The sequence below is a fragment of the Lynx rufus genome, unplaced genomic scaffold (genome assembly GCF_022079265.1).
Source record: "Lynx rufus isolate CCGP_SWC_20201006 ecotype Redwood Valley unplaced genomic scaffold, mLynRuf1.p SCAF_21, whole genome shotgun sequence".
In the NCBI taxonomy this organism is placed as follows: Eukaryota; Metazoa; Chordata; class Mammalia; order Carnivora; family Felidae; genus Lynx; species Lynx rufus.
In genome coordinates this window covers 24,970,840-24,986,557 of record NW_025814836.1, presented here as the reverse complement: position 1 = coordinate 24,986,557, position 15,718 = coordinate 24,970,840, and the positions used below count along the sequence as shown (strand labels likewise).

Below are 15,718 nucleotides of genomic sequence, written 5' to 3'. Positions count from 1 at the left end.
GACAGGCAGAGAGGAGCAAGAAGGCCTAAATGCTGAACCCTGGTGGGGACGGGGGAGTCCGCAGAAGAATGGAAGGTGAGCAGTCTAGGTGTGGAATTCACCAAGCGAAGCTTCTTGCTACAGTTAGCCAACCGGAGAAAGCACGAATCTTCCCAGTACCTGTAAGGCAGGTGACCTCAGACCCACTAGGAAGGGCACCTAGGTGGCCAGAAGGCCAGGTATGTGTGTCCAGCCTCCGGAGAGGCAGCAGGGCCCTCGGGACACCCAGGAGCCCAGGGACCCACGCCTTCTTCCACATACGCCCCCGTTTGCTCCTTTCCTTCCTCTTCCCCCTCAGGGGTCTGCGCCTTTCGGAGCCAGAACCTGGCACCCTCTGTCCACCTGACAGCAACTTGCTTTTCCCGTTCATCTCACGTCTTCTCCCCCCACCTGAGATCGAGGATGGGTTTTGTTTCCCCCCGCCCAAGGACTGACCCCAGCAGCAAGGTAGGTAAAATACAGGGCCCCCCCCCCACCCCGCTCCCCGCGCCCAGCTTTTAGAGAATCTTTTAGGGAACTGAAATGGGAGAGGAGAGAAGGCCCGATCCCCCTCGGGTTCTGTGTCGTCCTGGTCAGGGCCCCGCTTCAGCAGCTGTGGGCCATCTCTGTCAACAGCTTGGGGTGAAGCCTTCTCCACTCGGGCCCAGGAAGCCGGTTCTCCCAAAGGCTCCTCCCTCTCTCTGTCCCTGGGGGCCAAGCTCCTGTTTGGCGTTCCGGGACATTTCACTTCACTTTATCCTTAGCGCCCAATAGGAGACGTGAAACTAGAATTCCATTTTACAGTGGAAGGAACCGAGGCTCAGAGAGCAAAGTCACTTGTCCCGGGGCCGTGGTAAAGCCGGGGCTGTAACGCGGGGCACGAAAGCAAGAGGGGAGAGGGGTGTTTCTTGAGTTCCTGGAGCCTCCTGGGGACCCCGTCTCTCCACCTCCCGGGCCACGCACCCACACTTCCTCTGGAAGTAAACTTTCTGGTGGCGAGGGTGGCGCAGCCCTCTTCTTGGCCGCGGTGGGACCCCGAGGGCGCCCCGGGGTAGGTAGGGCGGCAGAATCATCCCCCGAGACGGGAGCCAGAGAACTTCAGAGCGTTGCGCCCTTCCCCGGGAGAGGCAAACACGGACACGTCTGGGTCTCCGCCGACAAGTGCCTTCAAGCCCGGCGGGGGCAGACACCTCCGCGCCGGCCGCCGGCGAGGTCTCCGCCGTCTGCGGGGGCACGGCCCGCGCCTCAGCTGCGCCCAGTTAGAGCGGCCGCGGGCGGCCGGGGCGGGAGGCGCTTCCCGGGCGGCGCGGCGGCGCCCGCGGCCTCGGGCGACGCGGCGGCCCGGCGAGGGGGGTGGGGAGGCGGGGCGGGGCGGCGGGGGCACCCCCCGGGGCGCCAGGGGGCGGGCGTGCGGGCACACGCGGTGCGCGGCGGGCGGGGGCGGCCACCGCGCCGCGCGGCCGGGGCGCCCGGGGAGCCGCCCACTTCGCCGCAGCGGGCCCCGACGGCCGAGCCGGGGCGGACGCGGGGCGGCCCGGGCCGGGGACGCGCGCCGGTAGCCCCGGCGCTGCAGCGGCCGCAGGATGGCCGAGGTAAGCGCGGCTCCCTCCCCGGGCGCGGGGGGCCCCTCGGCGCGCGGGGCGGGGCGGCCGGGGTGGAGGGGGGGGCGCCCCTCGGCCGGGCTCCGTCGGCACAGCCGGGGACGCGCCCGGGGCCACCTCCCGAGGGCCACCTGCGCGGCGGCGCGGCCCGGCCCGCGGGAGCGTCTCCGGGGCGCCGGGACCCGTCGCCGCCCGACGTCCCCGAGCCGCAGGCGCGCGCGCGGACCGGGCGGGTTCCCGGGGCGGCCTGGGCGCGTCCGGGGCGCGGGGTCCGCGCGAGCCCCGGGGGCGCCCGCCGGCCGGGACTCGGGGCCCGGGCGGCCGCGGCGAGCGAGCCTGCTCCGCGCGGCCCCTCGGCGCCCCCGCCGCGAGGCCGAGGCCGTTCGCACGCGCCGGAACAGCCGCTGTTCGCCACGGGCCGTCTTCCTCCCCGGGTTTTGTTTCTCGAGAACTGGGCGCGCGGGAACCTCGGGTCGGTGTGAGACGTGCGGGCCCGGGGGCGCCCGATCTTTCGTGAGGCCCCGCGAAGCGCGCCGCGGACGGGTCGCTCCGACAGCTCCGGGGACGCCAGGGCGCGGAGGGGGTGCGGCCGCCGGGCTGCAGGCGCGAGGGCCGGGGCCGCGGAGCCGGCGGGCAGGAGCCGGGGCGGGACGGCGGCCGGCCCCGCGGAGGCGCTGATTTGCCCGCGCGCCCCGAGCCGGGACTCGGGCAGGTGGGGGGACAGCGCCGGGTCGGCTCCCGGGGGCAGGGGCGCGCGCGCGCGCGGGCGGGGAGGCGGGCGGGGGGCGCCGCCTGTCCCCTGCCCCCTCGGGCGCCCCTGCCCCCGCCAGACCCCAGCCCCGCCGCCGGCCGCCTGGCTTTGCGTCGGCCCCTACGGATTTGTCAGCCAGATGTGACAAGATTGCGGAGAGGCGAGGGAAGGAGGAGATCTGATGTTAATCAGTGCATAGCTCGGAGCCAAACTTTCTCAAATGCGGTGTAGAAACATGCTCTTCTCATTTAAGGCATCTCTTTGTGGCCGTGGGGCTGCCACCGGTCGCCGTTTGACAGTTAAATGGAATGCCAACTAGCAGCCTTAATTGTTGGAGTAAAATTGTGTGTGTGTGTTGGGGGGCGGGGGGTTGGAGAGGTGAGTGTCAGACACTCTAAGGTTCAGTTATGTCCCCCTAGGTTTATGGCCGTGTTCACCGCAGCTCTGCTGAAGACAGGGCATTTAAAGCGGGCCAGACGCCTGGTCGCAGCCAGGCCTCTGCTGTTAACACTTAAGGGGCCTAAAAAAAGGCCCCAGTGGTATCCTGGGAATCCCTGTCAGTGAGTGTGAGTGTGTGCGTGTGTGTGCGCGCGCGCGCGTGCTGGGGAAAACATGTGTTCCTGCATGCGCTGGGCCCACACAGCAGATGTAGCAACAAATTTTTTGTTTTTTAATATATTCTCATCAGAGTGACAAAGATTTTTTATTTGACAGTAAGTGAATTGAAAAATAGTGTTGGGCAGATTATCTTTCTCCTTTTTTTCTGGTGCCTTTTCATTCTTTGCTTCTCCTTTTAATTTGCTGTTAGAGCTCATGGGATCTTTTCAGAAGATCCCTTAGACTCTTGGCTTGCACTTAGATGCTTACGTGTTAAAACTTCTGCTCAGTGATAAACACACCGGCTTCTCAAATTGTCCCTTCCGGAACACGTTGATATATATTATTAAAACCTCATTTAAAGTGTAATATGTCAAAATAAAATTTTCGGATGTCGTGTGAAAAAAAAACCACATTACTTCAAACGTTAGCAATTGGTCAGGATTCTGATTTTTGCTTTAAATGGGTGTGAACAGATAGACACCATTTTTGCTCTGGTAAATATTGTTGATAACTTTATCTTTTCCGGCGTACCTAAAAGAGTAACATGTGAGTCATCATTTGATTTTTTATCTGATAGGTTTGCTAACTTTAATTTCACCGAGAAAGTATTACTATTTGAACTCAACTGTTGGTTGAACGTGTTCCTGTTCTAGTTCAATACCGAGAAAAGGTGGTGAAATATTCTCTGAGTTGAAGCGCGGCTCATGCTTTGGGAACTCATAATTATGTTCAGACACCTGCATAATTTCATTTGGAAAATCATCCGTACCTGTAAATGCTGTTCCATTCAGAATAGCAAGGATTTAGCTAGAGGCCCCTCCTCCAGTCAGAAAGTGGTAAGTTGGGAGGGGTTATTTGGCCCTTGATCCATGCTAAGATGAGAAACAATCATGTTTGCTCTGGTAATAATTCACATCAGAAATGTTAACCAACATGAAATAATTCCTGTGGAAGCTTGAGGTTTGCATAGAGCGTTATTTTTATTTGTTTATTGTTACAAGTCTCTCGCGCAGCCGTTAGGCCGGCCTCGCAGGCCCATGTTCTGTGTCTGAGAACCCTCAGCTTGGAAAGGAGGATCCACCCCATTGGGTGAGAAAAGCCATAGAGATTTCCCTGCAGAACAAATCATAATTGTTCTTTAAGCATACCGTTATCATTTATGAATGCCTAGGGATACACATAAACATCGTGAAAGTTCAGTTTGTCGGTAAGATTAAATTGCTGCATGTGGGGTGAGGGGCAGAAGTGTCTTTTAGCCTTTGTATATGGCTTTAGAAGCTATTTTGACAGTGGCCATTAAGCGAGTGCCTTGCCCTGAAGCTTCCGCAAGGTAAATTACTTGCAGGAGGAGGGAGCTTTACCCCCGGGTGAGTTTTCACCTCTACAGATGGCATTTAGAGTCAGTTTTGCCAGAAACAGCCCTGTTCAAGGAGACCTAGAAATACCCCAGGTTAGATGAAACCTCATTGCCGAGCCACACTTTTTTGTTTTTTTTTTTTGATAACTAAGACCAAGATTTAGAGAGCCAGTATATTTTTTAATTACCTTCCTCCAAATACCCTATTGCAGATTTTTATTGTTATTTATTTATTTGCCTCTTTTATTTTTGATGCCGTATCTGTGAGATGTTAAAGATAACTGGGTTCTGCTCGGAAGAGACATCTGGAAAGTTTTGTGGGGTTTTTTTTTTTTTTCCTTTTAAATTGGTTTCCACCTGAAAACCTTATCTTCTGTTATCTTGTCATCCTTTGAAGCCCTTTCTCCTAATTCTGGAAATCCTAAGTTCCCGGTGTAGCCCCCTTTCTCTGCATGGACACGTGCCTATTTTTATCCCCCAAAACCAAAAACAGAAAACAGTGGGTCAAAACAAAGAGCAGACCCGCTCTGCCATGCTCCGATCTGGGGCCTTCTCAAACTTTGGGTGTTGCAGGGAAAAGGGCCACCGCCATTCTCGTCCACGCCTGAACTCATTATTTAAAAACCAGCCTAGCAAATCATAGGAGAAGTTTGCCTTGGGGGGATGATCTCACAGGGCTAGCGTGAGGGCAAAGAGAGACGAGGGATAAAATGTTGTCAAGGCCAGCTCCAAACAACCTATGTGGAAGGAAATGACTGTCTCCGTGAAGGTAAACTTTTCATTCAGGCTACTTTTTCTTGCATCTGGTTGTGTGAGTTTGTCTCCTCTTACAGACTCTCCCTTGAAGGATCCTTCCATACACCCAAACAAACATCACAAGTAGTTTCTATCTCTGCGCCAGCCTCTAGAAGCACTGGCCTCGTTCCGTAGCCCTCTGATGGTTTCTCGCGTTACTCGTTATGAAGATAAAATTTTTATACGGACAACTCGAGCGCTTCGTGATTCCCCAGGCTGGATTTTAAGGCAGTGACAAGGACGGTAATTTGCAAACTCTGGCCTTTTCTTTTTCAAAATTTCATTTTGAAAAATCTTAGGTCGCTTTTTGTTTCTTTTTTTTTTTTTAACACTCAGTTCTGAAAATCGAGTTCTCGTTAAGCCCTTAAAAGAAGTGTCTGCAAAATTTTACTTAGAAATGTTCACCCTTTCATTGTTATCTTGCAATGGACGTGAAGTTGCAATGCTTGTAGAACTGGCTACGTTCGTTAAAATTATCCTGAAGTATAAATGTCCTTTTTCTGTGTTGGTTTTTGTGTGTTTTCCCCCAGAGCTGTCTCTTGAGTTCAAAAGTTCCCTACACCTATAACGTCCCTCTGTTTTTTGTTACCAAAGGTTTCTGAAGATTGCCTCTGAGGTCCTCCCAAATTTAGGTTATAAAGGGGGGAAAATGTGTACATATCCTTTTATTTCCATATAGTTTGTTGTTGTTGCTAGGTGTTTTTTTTTTTTAATGAAGAAATAATTGGTTAGGTTCATAAAGTAACATTTGCATATCTTTCTACTTTTTATATTTTCTGTTTTCAGAACTAATAATTTTAAGAAAAAAGGGCACAGCTGTTAGATGATTTTGGCACAGAGTTTATACTTTGATTTAAAGAGATCAAAAGAACGAGTATTTTCCCCACCATCCTCTTTGAAGGCGAGCAGCACGAGAAGGGGGCAAGGGTGTCGTGCGTGCTTTCTCCTCACAGGTAGACTTGGCCCAACATCTGTACCTGCTCCCTCCCAGCTGCCCCTTCCTCTGCCAGACCCTTCCAGACCCTTCTCCCAGCCCCGAGCCCCGGGCTCTGTTCTTTTCATCCCCCTGCTTGCAGTGAGAAAGCAGATTCTGTCGGGTGGGTCTTTGGTGGGGGTTTTGTATTTGCAAATGATACCTCCTGGTTTCTGAGGCTTCCCGGGTCCCTTTTTACAACTGTGCTCATGGGAAAGGGGGTGTCTCCTTGCGGCTGGGAATCCCGATGGCTCCACGAAGCCAACAGGCCTGGCTGCCGGTCTGGACAGCACACGCTCAGCTCACCTGCTGTTGCCTTTCGAGGTGTGCTCTCGTGCCCTGGGGACAGAAGCCTCTACTCTGTGGCCTGGCCTCCTGGGTTTCACACTCATGTACGGAATGAGCCTAGGACCATGGCATTTCCTGCATGAGGTGAGGAGGGCACACCTGCTGCCTCGCGGGGGAAGCCTCCCTGGCCTCATGCAGCACCTATAAAAGTTAACATAACTCTTGGGGCGCCTGGGTGGCTCAGTCGGTTGAGCGTCTGACTTCGGCTCAGGTCATGATCTCTCGGTCCTTGAGTTCGAGCCCCGTGTCGGGCTCTGTGCTGACAGCTCAGAGCCTGGAGCCTGTTTCGGATTCTGTGTCTCCCTCTCTCTGACCCTCCCCCGTTCATGCTCTGTCTCTCTCCCTCTCTCTCTCAAAAATAAATAAAACAGGGGCACCTGGGTGGCTCAGTCGGTTGAGCGTCCGACTTCGGCTCAGGTCATGATCTCACGGTCCGTGAGTTCGAGCCCTGCGTCGGGCTCTGTGCTGACAGCTCAGAGCCTGGAGCCTGCTTTGGATTCTTTGTCTCCCTCTCTCTCTGCCCCTCCCCACTCACGCTATCTCTCTCTGTCTCTCTCTCTCTCTCTCTCTCTCTCTCTCTCCCAAAAATAAATAAACATTCAAAAAAATAAAAATTAAAAAAAGTTAGCATAACTCTTGAAGGTCAGTACATGTTCTTTTTTTTTTTTTTTAATGTTTTTACTTATTTTGAAAGAGAGAGCCAGGAGGGGAGGGGCAGAGAGAAGAGGGGGAGAGAGAGAATCCCAAGCAGGCTCTGCACTGTCAACGCAGAGCCCCCCGTGGGGCTCAGTCCCACAAACCAGGTGATCGTGAACTGAGCCGAAATCAAGAGTTAGTCGCTTCACTGACTGAGCTACCCAGGCGCCCCAAGTATTGGTGTCTCCTTACCAGGATCTAAGTAAGGTCCATATGTTGTCTCTCTTAATCTGTAGGTTTACACTTCACTTTTTGCTTGCAATGTATCTGTTGAAAAAGCTGGGTCATTTATTCTACACAATGCCCCCCAGTCTGAATTAGTGACTGCTTCCTTGTGGTATTGTTTACATTATGGTTGTTCCTCTGTCCCCTGCATTTTCTGTGCACTAGAGTTGACCAAGGGGCTTGATCTGATTCAGATCCGAACTTTTTTATTTCTTTTATTGTTTTTAGTGTTTCTTTTGAGGGAGAGAGACAGAGTGCAACCAGGGGAGAGGCAGAGAGAAAGGGAGACCCAGCATCGGAAGCGGGCTCCAGGCTCTGAGCTGTCAGCACAGAGCCCCACACGGGGCTCAAACTCACAAAACGTGAGATCATGACCCGAGCCGAAGTCGGACACTTAACCGACTGAGCCATCCAGACACCCCAGATCTGAACTTTTTTCATAAGAACACCCCATCTGCAGTAGAACGTATCTTTCTGATCAGAGGCAACTGACCTGGTTGTCAACTTTTACATTTGGAATTGTGGAATGGTAGTATTCTAATTCTTCATTTATTTATTCACTAGATACTTCTATAAAGGGAATCTCTGTCTCGTCAGTGGTTTGCACAATTTGTATAAAAAAGGATTTTTACTTGGGACACCTAAGTGGCTCAGTCGGTTGAGTTTCCAACTTTTTTTTTTTTTTTTAGTTTTTTTTTTTTTTAACATTTAATTATTTTTGAGACAGAGAGAGACAGAGCATGAACAGGGGAGGGGCGGAGAGCGAGGGAGACCCAGAATCTGAAACAGGCTCCAGGCTCTGAGCTCTCAGCACAGAGCCCGACGTGGGGCTCGAACTCATGGACCATGAGATCATGACCTGAGCCGCAGTCGGCCGCTTAACCGACTGAGCCACCCAGGCGCCCCGAGTTTCCAACTCTTGATTTCAGCTCAAGTCGTGATCTCACAATTCGTGGGATCAAGTCCTGTGTCAGACTCTATGCTGACAGCGTGGAGCCTCCTTGGGATTCTCTCCCCACTCCCCTCTTTCTGTCCTTCCTCAGCTCACAAGTGCTGTCTCTCTCTCAAAATAAATAAACAATTTTTTAAAAAGGATGTATACTTGGGGCGCCTGGGTGGCTCAGGCAGTTGAGCATCTGACTTTGGCTCAGGTTATGATCTCACAGTTTGTGGGTTCAAGCCCCACGTCAGGCTCTGCGCTGACAGCTCAGAGCCCGGAGCCTGCTTCCGGTTTCTGTGTCTCCCTCTCTCTGCCCCTCCCCTCTCTCTCAAAAATACATAAACATTAAAAAAATTTTTTTTAAGGATTTATACTTGATCTGTCCCTTTGTTTACCAGGTTTGGGGACAATTAATTGGTTCCCTAGCATTCCCTAAAGGCAGCTAATGATTTTTTTCATTTCTCTTTAGTATCTCTTGACTTTCTAGATTTGAATATAGTGAATGAATCATGTGAGGTTATGACAAATTCAAAAACTTTATTCTCTGCTGTCATTGACCAGTCGAGCTGTAGAATTTTATTCCCTGATGAACACATACACCCTCTAGGACAGACACTGGGAGTTCCTCAGCTTTGTATCCCCGGGAGGCTCCTTGTAATTATCAGTATGTAGTAGATGCTTTAAAAACAAATGAGAACCACCACCGCCAACAAAAGCAATTTGTTAAATAAATTTGTATCACTTCGTTAACTACTCGTGCGGAAAGATGGCATGAGCGTCTGGTCTTGTGTCTCTCCCTAGGTGGGCTTCCGTCCAATGCTGCCAGCTGCCTCCTACGAGAAGCCCACCTGGCCTTTCTCTTCTCTTCCTCCCAGTTGTCCTTGTTGCCCGTCTGGCAAATGATGATACTGCGTTCAGAATCCTAGTTGTGCCTCTGCAAGTTGGTGTATGTAATGAAAACAGTGGAAAAGTTAAAAATTGAAAGAAGTTAGAGAAAAAATGGGAGGAGAAGAGGTAGGGAGCAAAAAAAAAAAAAAAAAAAAAAAAAAAGGCAAATTCTCCTAAAAGAAGCAGCACAGAATGTATCTAAGAAGTAGAGACCTCCCCCCACCCCTCCTTGAATGATGCAATTTCCGGAACCCCGAAGGCTGTCTCTGCAGCCACAGAGAGAATGGGGTGACAATTTTGCTGTAAGTGAAGAGAAACCAGGTCCCCTCCCCATAAGCTGAGGGTGGTCCAGCTGCCTTAGGAGGTGTTTCGTGTTATAGATCCTGACTGGCACGGTTTGATCTGCACCAGACTCTTCTGAGACTCAAACATATTAACAATCGTCTGTATCAGCGTTTAAAAACGCGGCTTGGAAAAACTTGAAATAGTTTTATTCTAAAGCTTAATGACTTCAAAAGTGATTTGTGATTTAGCAGATTGGGTCCTTTGGCTTTTTATGATCCTTATCACCGAGAATCTGGCACAGCCTTGGAATCTCACACTTAAGAGAGGGCAGCAGGCTCTAAACTTGGCCTTGGTGATTTCTCCTAGTTAGGCATTTTTACACGATTTTTATGTGGCCCTCTCCATCGCCAGCAGACAGCCTGTGTATAAATTAGAAACTACTTTTGGCTGCTAGTAAAGGCTCCCAAATAACAGTCGCCATCCTTCCTGCGCCGCCGTCCCCCAGGGCATGACCGCAGAGTTGCCTCATGGTCACAAAATGGCATCTCGAGTCCAACCATCATATTCTTATCCCAGGATGGAAGGAGGAGGACAGGAAAGAAGTGTCCCAGCTGACTCAGCTCCCATTTACAAGGGGTTTTCTGTAAAGCTCCACCTGGTAACTCCTACTTGGATACCATCGGCCAGTACTTCATCACCTGGCCCCCAGCAGAGACTCAGAAGGGAGGATGAGACGAAAGGCTATGGGGGTGGGCATCTGTAATTCGGAAGCACAGTGCCGCTGCCGTCTCGATTCATTCATTCCTCTCTCAGATAACACCAGTGCAGGGCTTACGAAGGATCCGGCCCCCTGCTAGCGGCTGGGTGTTGTTCGTTTGGGGTTTCAGCTGGTCCCTTGCCTCTTTTTGGAGCGATTCGTTGTGCAGCAACTTTTATGGAGGGTTTTGTAATAGGTATTTTTCGTAGCTCTGTCAGTGGAGTCAGACCACCAGAGCCCAGAGGACCCACGAACCTTGCTGTGATTCAACGCTCTGGTTGTACCGATCGGTCTCTGCGATTCTTACCTGTGTGTCCTCATTAATATGGCTGATAGAACTCCAGGGTGGGCAGAAACAGATGGCCAGCCCGTTTCCGTCAGAGTCCAAGGCATGGAGCTGAAGGTTTTGTGGTTTAATGGGAAGTAAGACCTAAGTCACCTGAAGCCACCAGTGCCCTTTACCACCTCCCCGGGAAAGAGGCTCATTGTGGCGAGGGGCGAGGCGTGCAGGCTCCCCGCCTCTGCCTCCGGAAGTAATCGTTTCAACAGGCAAATCACACTCATTTCATATCTGTTTTCAGAGGATTACTGAGAACAAACTCCAGAGTCCTCGGCCTGCCCCTCAAGGTCCTCTGCAGAATGCTTCCTGCCACCTCTGTGACCCACATTTCCTACCATCAACCTTACTCACTCCGTCTACATAGGTTCGGGCTCCTTTTCTGTTCCTGAGCACTCAGCCTCTTTTGTGCCTCAGGGCCTTTGCCCTTGTCATGCCCTCTGCCCTAAAACCTTTCCTCCCTCTCCAGGTCTTCACTGGCTCCTAGCCATCCCTAGATTCTGTTCAGATGTCACCACTTCAAAAATCTTCAGTGATGACCTTATCTCAAAGGCACTTACTGGGGCGCCTGGGTGGCTCCGTTGGCTGAGTGTCTGACTCTTGGTTTCGGCTCAGGTCACGATCCCAGGGTCGTGGGATCCAGCCGGCCCCACGGCGGGCTCCACGCTAAGTGGAGCCTGCTTGGGATTCTCTTTCCCTCTTCCTCTCACCCTTGCTCACTTCCCCTCTCTCTCTCAAAAAAATAATAGTTCTTAAAAATATTGAAAAGGCACTTACTTATACCCCATCCCGCCATGCCACCCAGTAAAACTGCTAGCATCGTTCTGTGTCGTTTTTTCATGGCACTAGCTTCCTGGGAAGTGGTGCTGATTATTTACTTGTTTATTTTCTGTCTCCTCGGGATTAGGCCCCTGGAGGGCAGGGACCTCGTCCGTCTTATTCAACACTTTGACCCCCAGAGTTTCGAACAAACAGTTCCTGGCTCATTAATGTTCAGTAACCACTTATTCATTTATTACGAAGTCTCTTGAGAGTGTGAAACTTTGGTGTCCTCACTGCAGGCTGATAACGCCTCACTCTCCGAGTTGCCGTAGGCATGAGATGAAACCGTAAGTGTAAGCACGGGTAGCACCGAGTATGGATGTTTCAAGGTATACCCTGCCTCCAGTGTCCAGATTGGAGACGACCCTGATAGCCTGCAAGTTCCTTGGCCCCCTCAGCCTTAGGATGGGGATAGTATTACCTACCTCCCAGGGAGGTTGGAAGAAAGAAACGAGACAGTACACGAGCATGCTTCGTGCAATACCTCGCACGCAGTTAAGTGCTCAGGAAAGCTCACCAACCGTGCGACTTTGGGAAAATCACTGACCTTCCGTATAAATATAAGTTTCCTGAGAATAATCCCTTCCCCACGACGACGTAGGGAGGGTTACGTGAGAACACCCATTAAGTCACACTACCACGCGGAGGGCAGACGCCGGAAGGACACCTCGCCTCACCGTTGGCCTCAGAAGCATCTGGTAGAACTTTCCGTGATGATGGGTGCGTTGTGTATCTCCACCATCCAGTGTGGTGGCCGCTAAACCACATGCGTCTGCTGAGCGCCCGAAACGTGGCTGGCGTCACCAAAGAATTGAACTTTTGATTCTGTCTTATTATAATTAGCGTAAGTAGCCACATTTAAATTTGGCCATTTGAACGACTTAGACGGTAGCGAGCGGCCACCGTATTGGACAGGGCAGAGTGAGGACCGGGAGCCGACGCAGCTGCCCGGCCGGTACGCAGTTTGATCCTGTGTCTAAGCTGCTTCACAGACGGCTCCCCTCAAAGAGGCAACCCCGTGGACCTGGAAACCCCGAAGAGTCTTGCTGAAATTGTGTGTAATTTTCTTCCTTCCTCTTCCCGTCTCTCCCTGAGACTCTCCCCGCTGAAGTCCTTATCTTGAGAGATAGGAAAACGTCTGCATGTACAGGAGATAAGTCGGCTTTGAAGCGGAGGGACACTCGTTATTCTCCAGCTCCGTCGTTCAAACCCCCTCGGAGGCCTGCACCGTCCAGCGGTGGATGTCCGTGCGGGTACCCGCTGTTGCTGGCGATTCAAGGCAGCCTGTCCTGACCGGACGCCTGGTCCCCAAACTGGACGCAGAACAGGGAAAGGAGGGAGGGACAGACAGACCCTCACACAGAACCTAAAAACGAGGTCCCAGCTTTCCATCCCGACACTGCAGGTAACCACTCGTCTGTCACATGTCAGGGGCATCGGTGATGTCTGGAGCACAAGTGACAGTTACGGACAAGCACGCCAGAACCTCGGATGTTGATTGGTGGCACATCAAAGTGTCTAGTAACAATTCGGAAATAGTCTGATTAAAATGAGCGCATAAAGGGGCGCCTGGGTGGCTCCATTGGTGGAGCATGAAACTCTTGACCTCGGGGTCAAGCCCCACGTTGAGTGTGGAGATTACTTAAAAAATAAAATAAATTAGGGGCACCTGGGTGGCTTAGTCGGTTAAGAGTCCGACGTCAGCTCAGGTCAAGATCTCACGTTTCGTGAGTTCGAGCCCCGCGTCGGGCTCTGTGCTGACAGCTCGGAGCCTGGAGCCTGCTTCAGATCCTGTGTCTCTCTCTCTCTGCCCCTCCCCTGCTCATGCTCTTTCTCTGTCTCTCAAAGATAAACAAACGTTAAAAAAATTTTTTTAAATGAGTTCATAAAAAACAATCATCATGTCTTGATGAGTTCAGAATGTTGTAAAACATCTGCTTTATGTTTCCGAAGAATGGAACGAGTATTAGGATTCCTAAGGAAAGGATGTACATTTTAAGAGTTTTCCGTATTGATTTGCATGAGTACTTTTCATCCTGTAATTAGAATTTTCGGGTTTGATTTCATTTTAGAAGTGTTAATTTGTCTTTAAATAATGGTGCTATAATTTTTGCCACATTGTGGGAATTCCGATATGAGTGGGAAAACCCTGGGCCCTTAATATCAGAAGTTTTCTTAAGGCACTGTAATTAGCTTTTTTTTTAGTTCATAAATAATTCCTCTGAGATTTATCTCCATGGATGTATAATGAGCTTTATTAAGCCTTATTCAAATAGGTTCATATAGAGCCACATGAATATTTCTTATAAAACAGCATTCATGGGGCGCCTGGGTGGCTCAGCTGTTGAGCGTCTGACTGTGGCTTGGGTCATGATCCCATGGTCTGTGAGTTCGGGCTTCACGTCGGGCTCTGTGCTGACAGCTCAGAGCCTGGAACCTGTTTCAGGTTCTGTCTCTCCCTCTGTCTCTGCCCCTCCCCTGCTCATGCTCTCTCTCTCTCTCTCTCTCTCTCTCTCTCCCTCTCAAAATACATAAACATTTTTAAAAAACAGCATTCATACATTGGGTTTATGTCCCAATAGGTGCAAATCTATTCCTAAACTAGAAGCTGCTAAAAGCGAATAGTCAGGATAAGTCAGTGGGTCTTGACCGCAGTCTGGAAAGATTTGGGGTTTTCGCAACCGTAAGAGGGAGACGCGTTTCTGTGGCATCGGTGGGCAGAGACTGGGGACATAGCAGTCATTCCACAGCACACAGGACAGCCACCGCCACCAAGAATTATTGGACTCAAAATGTCAATAATGCTGAAGTTGAAAAACCCTGAGTCAGATGTCAAGAGATACAGAAAAAGTGAGTTTGAATCTCAGGCTATGAAATGTGCCTGGAGTTGTTCCGTCTGAAGTTTCATCGTGCTGGGCCCGAGGTAGGATCACCCAGAGTTTCCTGAGGCTTTGCCTGAGTGAGAGCCTTTTAAGCAGAATCTTCAGGAAGGAGAGGAAGTATGTGCTGAAGCGCGTCTTTTTTCTCTGATTGGAGCAGGGTCCTACTTTCTGCATCAATGAATGTGAATTTTCTGTGTAAGCTTTCAGCATCTTGCTGGCAAAGAATGAATGGCCTCTTGAGGGACAGGATCCCCAAATAAGAATTTTTCTGCTTTTAAAAATCCTTCGAGGGGCGCCTGGGTGGCGCAGTCGGTTAAGCATCCGACTTCAGCCAGGTCAAGATCTCGCGGTCCGTGAGTTCGAGCCCTGCGTCAGGCTCTGGGCTGATGGCTCAGAGCCTGGAGCCTGTTTCCGATTCTGTGTCTCCCTCTCTCTCTGCCCCTCCCCCGTTCATGCTCTGTCTCTCTCTGTCCCAAAAATAAATAAAAACGTTGAAAAAAAATTAAAAAAAAAAAAATTCTTCGAGGGGCACCTGGGTGGCTCAGTCCGTTAAGCGTCCGACTTAGGCTCAGGTCACCATCTCGTGGTTTGTGGGTTCGGGCCCTGTGTTGGGCTCTGTGCTGACAGCTCGGAGCCTGGAACCTGCTTTAGATTCTATGTCTCCCTCTCTCTGTGCCCCTCCCCTGCTCGTGCTCGGTCTCTCTCCATCTCTCAAAAATAAAGAAATGTAAAAACAAAACAAAACTTCCTTTGAAACAGCCCTGTCGATGGGAAGGTAGGTTGTGAAATATTGCAGAGGCTTAGTGCGGAATATGTTGGTAGCTGTGGAGAATACAGATGGCTGCTTCCTTGGTCAGCTGGTGTTCAGAGCCGCAGGGACGTTTGAGAATCCGGACAGCATATTAGGTGTGCTGCAGACAAAACTAAGGGTGCCTTTCCAGTTCTTGGGACGGTGTGTAACAGGCATTAAACCGGTCCTCATTTTTCTCCTCCCGGTCGAGATAACTATGTAATTACGTGTATAGGAATATAGACGTATGCGTCTGTGTATTTAACACATCCGTTTACATGTATAGGAGTAGAATCTCTGTAGCCAGAAGGTGAAATAATTTCTGGCTCTAAAGCAGTATTTCTCAATCTTTTTGTCATTACTCCCCGTATACCTGAGGAGACTAGATTTTTTATTTTCCTAATTGTGCCCCCCCCCCCGCCCACCCAGGGAAGTTTTAGTATTATACCACATTCCGGTGTTCTGTTTATGTATGTGTTTCTGTGCTTTATATATATACCTCCTCCCCCCGAGGCCAGTGTTCACCGCCTCGGGATGGTATCACCCCGGAGGAGAAGGCATGGATTATTACCGTAAGAGGACGTTGTGATCACAGGGAGTTCTCTGTAGGATATTGGATGGCTTTACAAAGAGCAAACGTGTTTTCTGTTTTC

The 15,718-nt window shown here is 50.9% G+C and overlaps 1 protein-coding gene across 1 annotated transcript in view; it reads left to right on the top strand.

Moving 5' to 3' along the window:
* Nucleotides 1–2,590: 2,590 nt before the first annotated feature.
* BNC1 (basonuclin 1) overlaps nucleotides 2,591–15,718 on the top strand; it is a 29,161-nt gene continuing 16,033 nt past the window's right edge. The window contains exon 1 of the mRNA XM_047086534.1: nucleotides 2,591–2,668. Within this exon, the coding sequence (XP_046942490.1) occupies nucleotides 2,591–2,668 (78 nt within the window). The remainder of the gene's footprint in view (nucleotides 2,669–15,718) is intronic.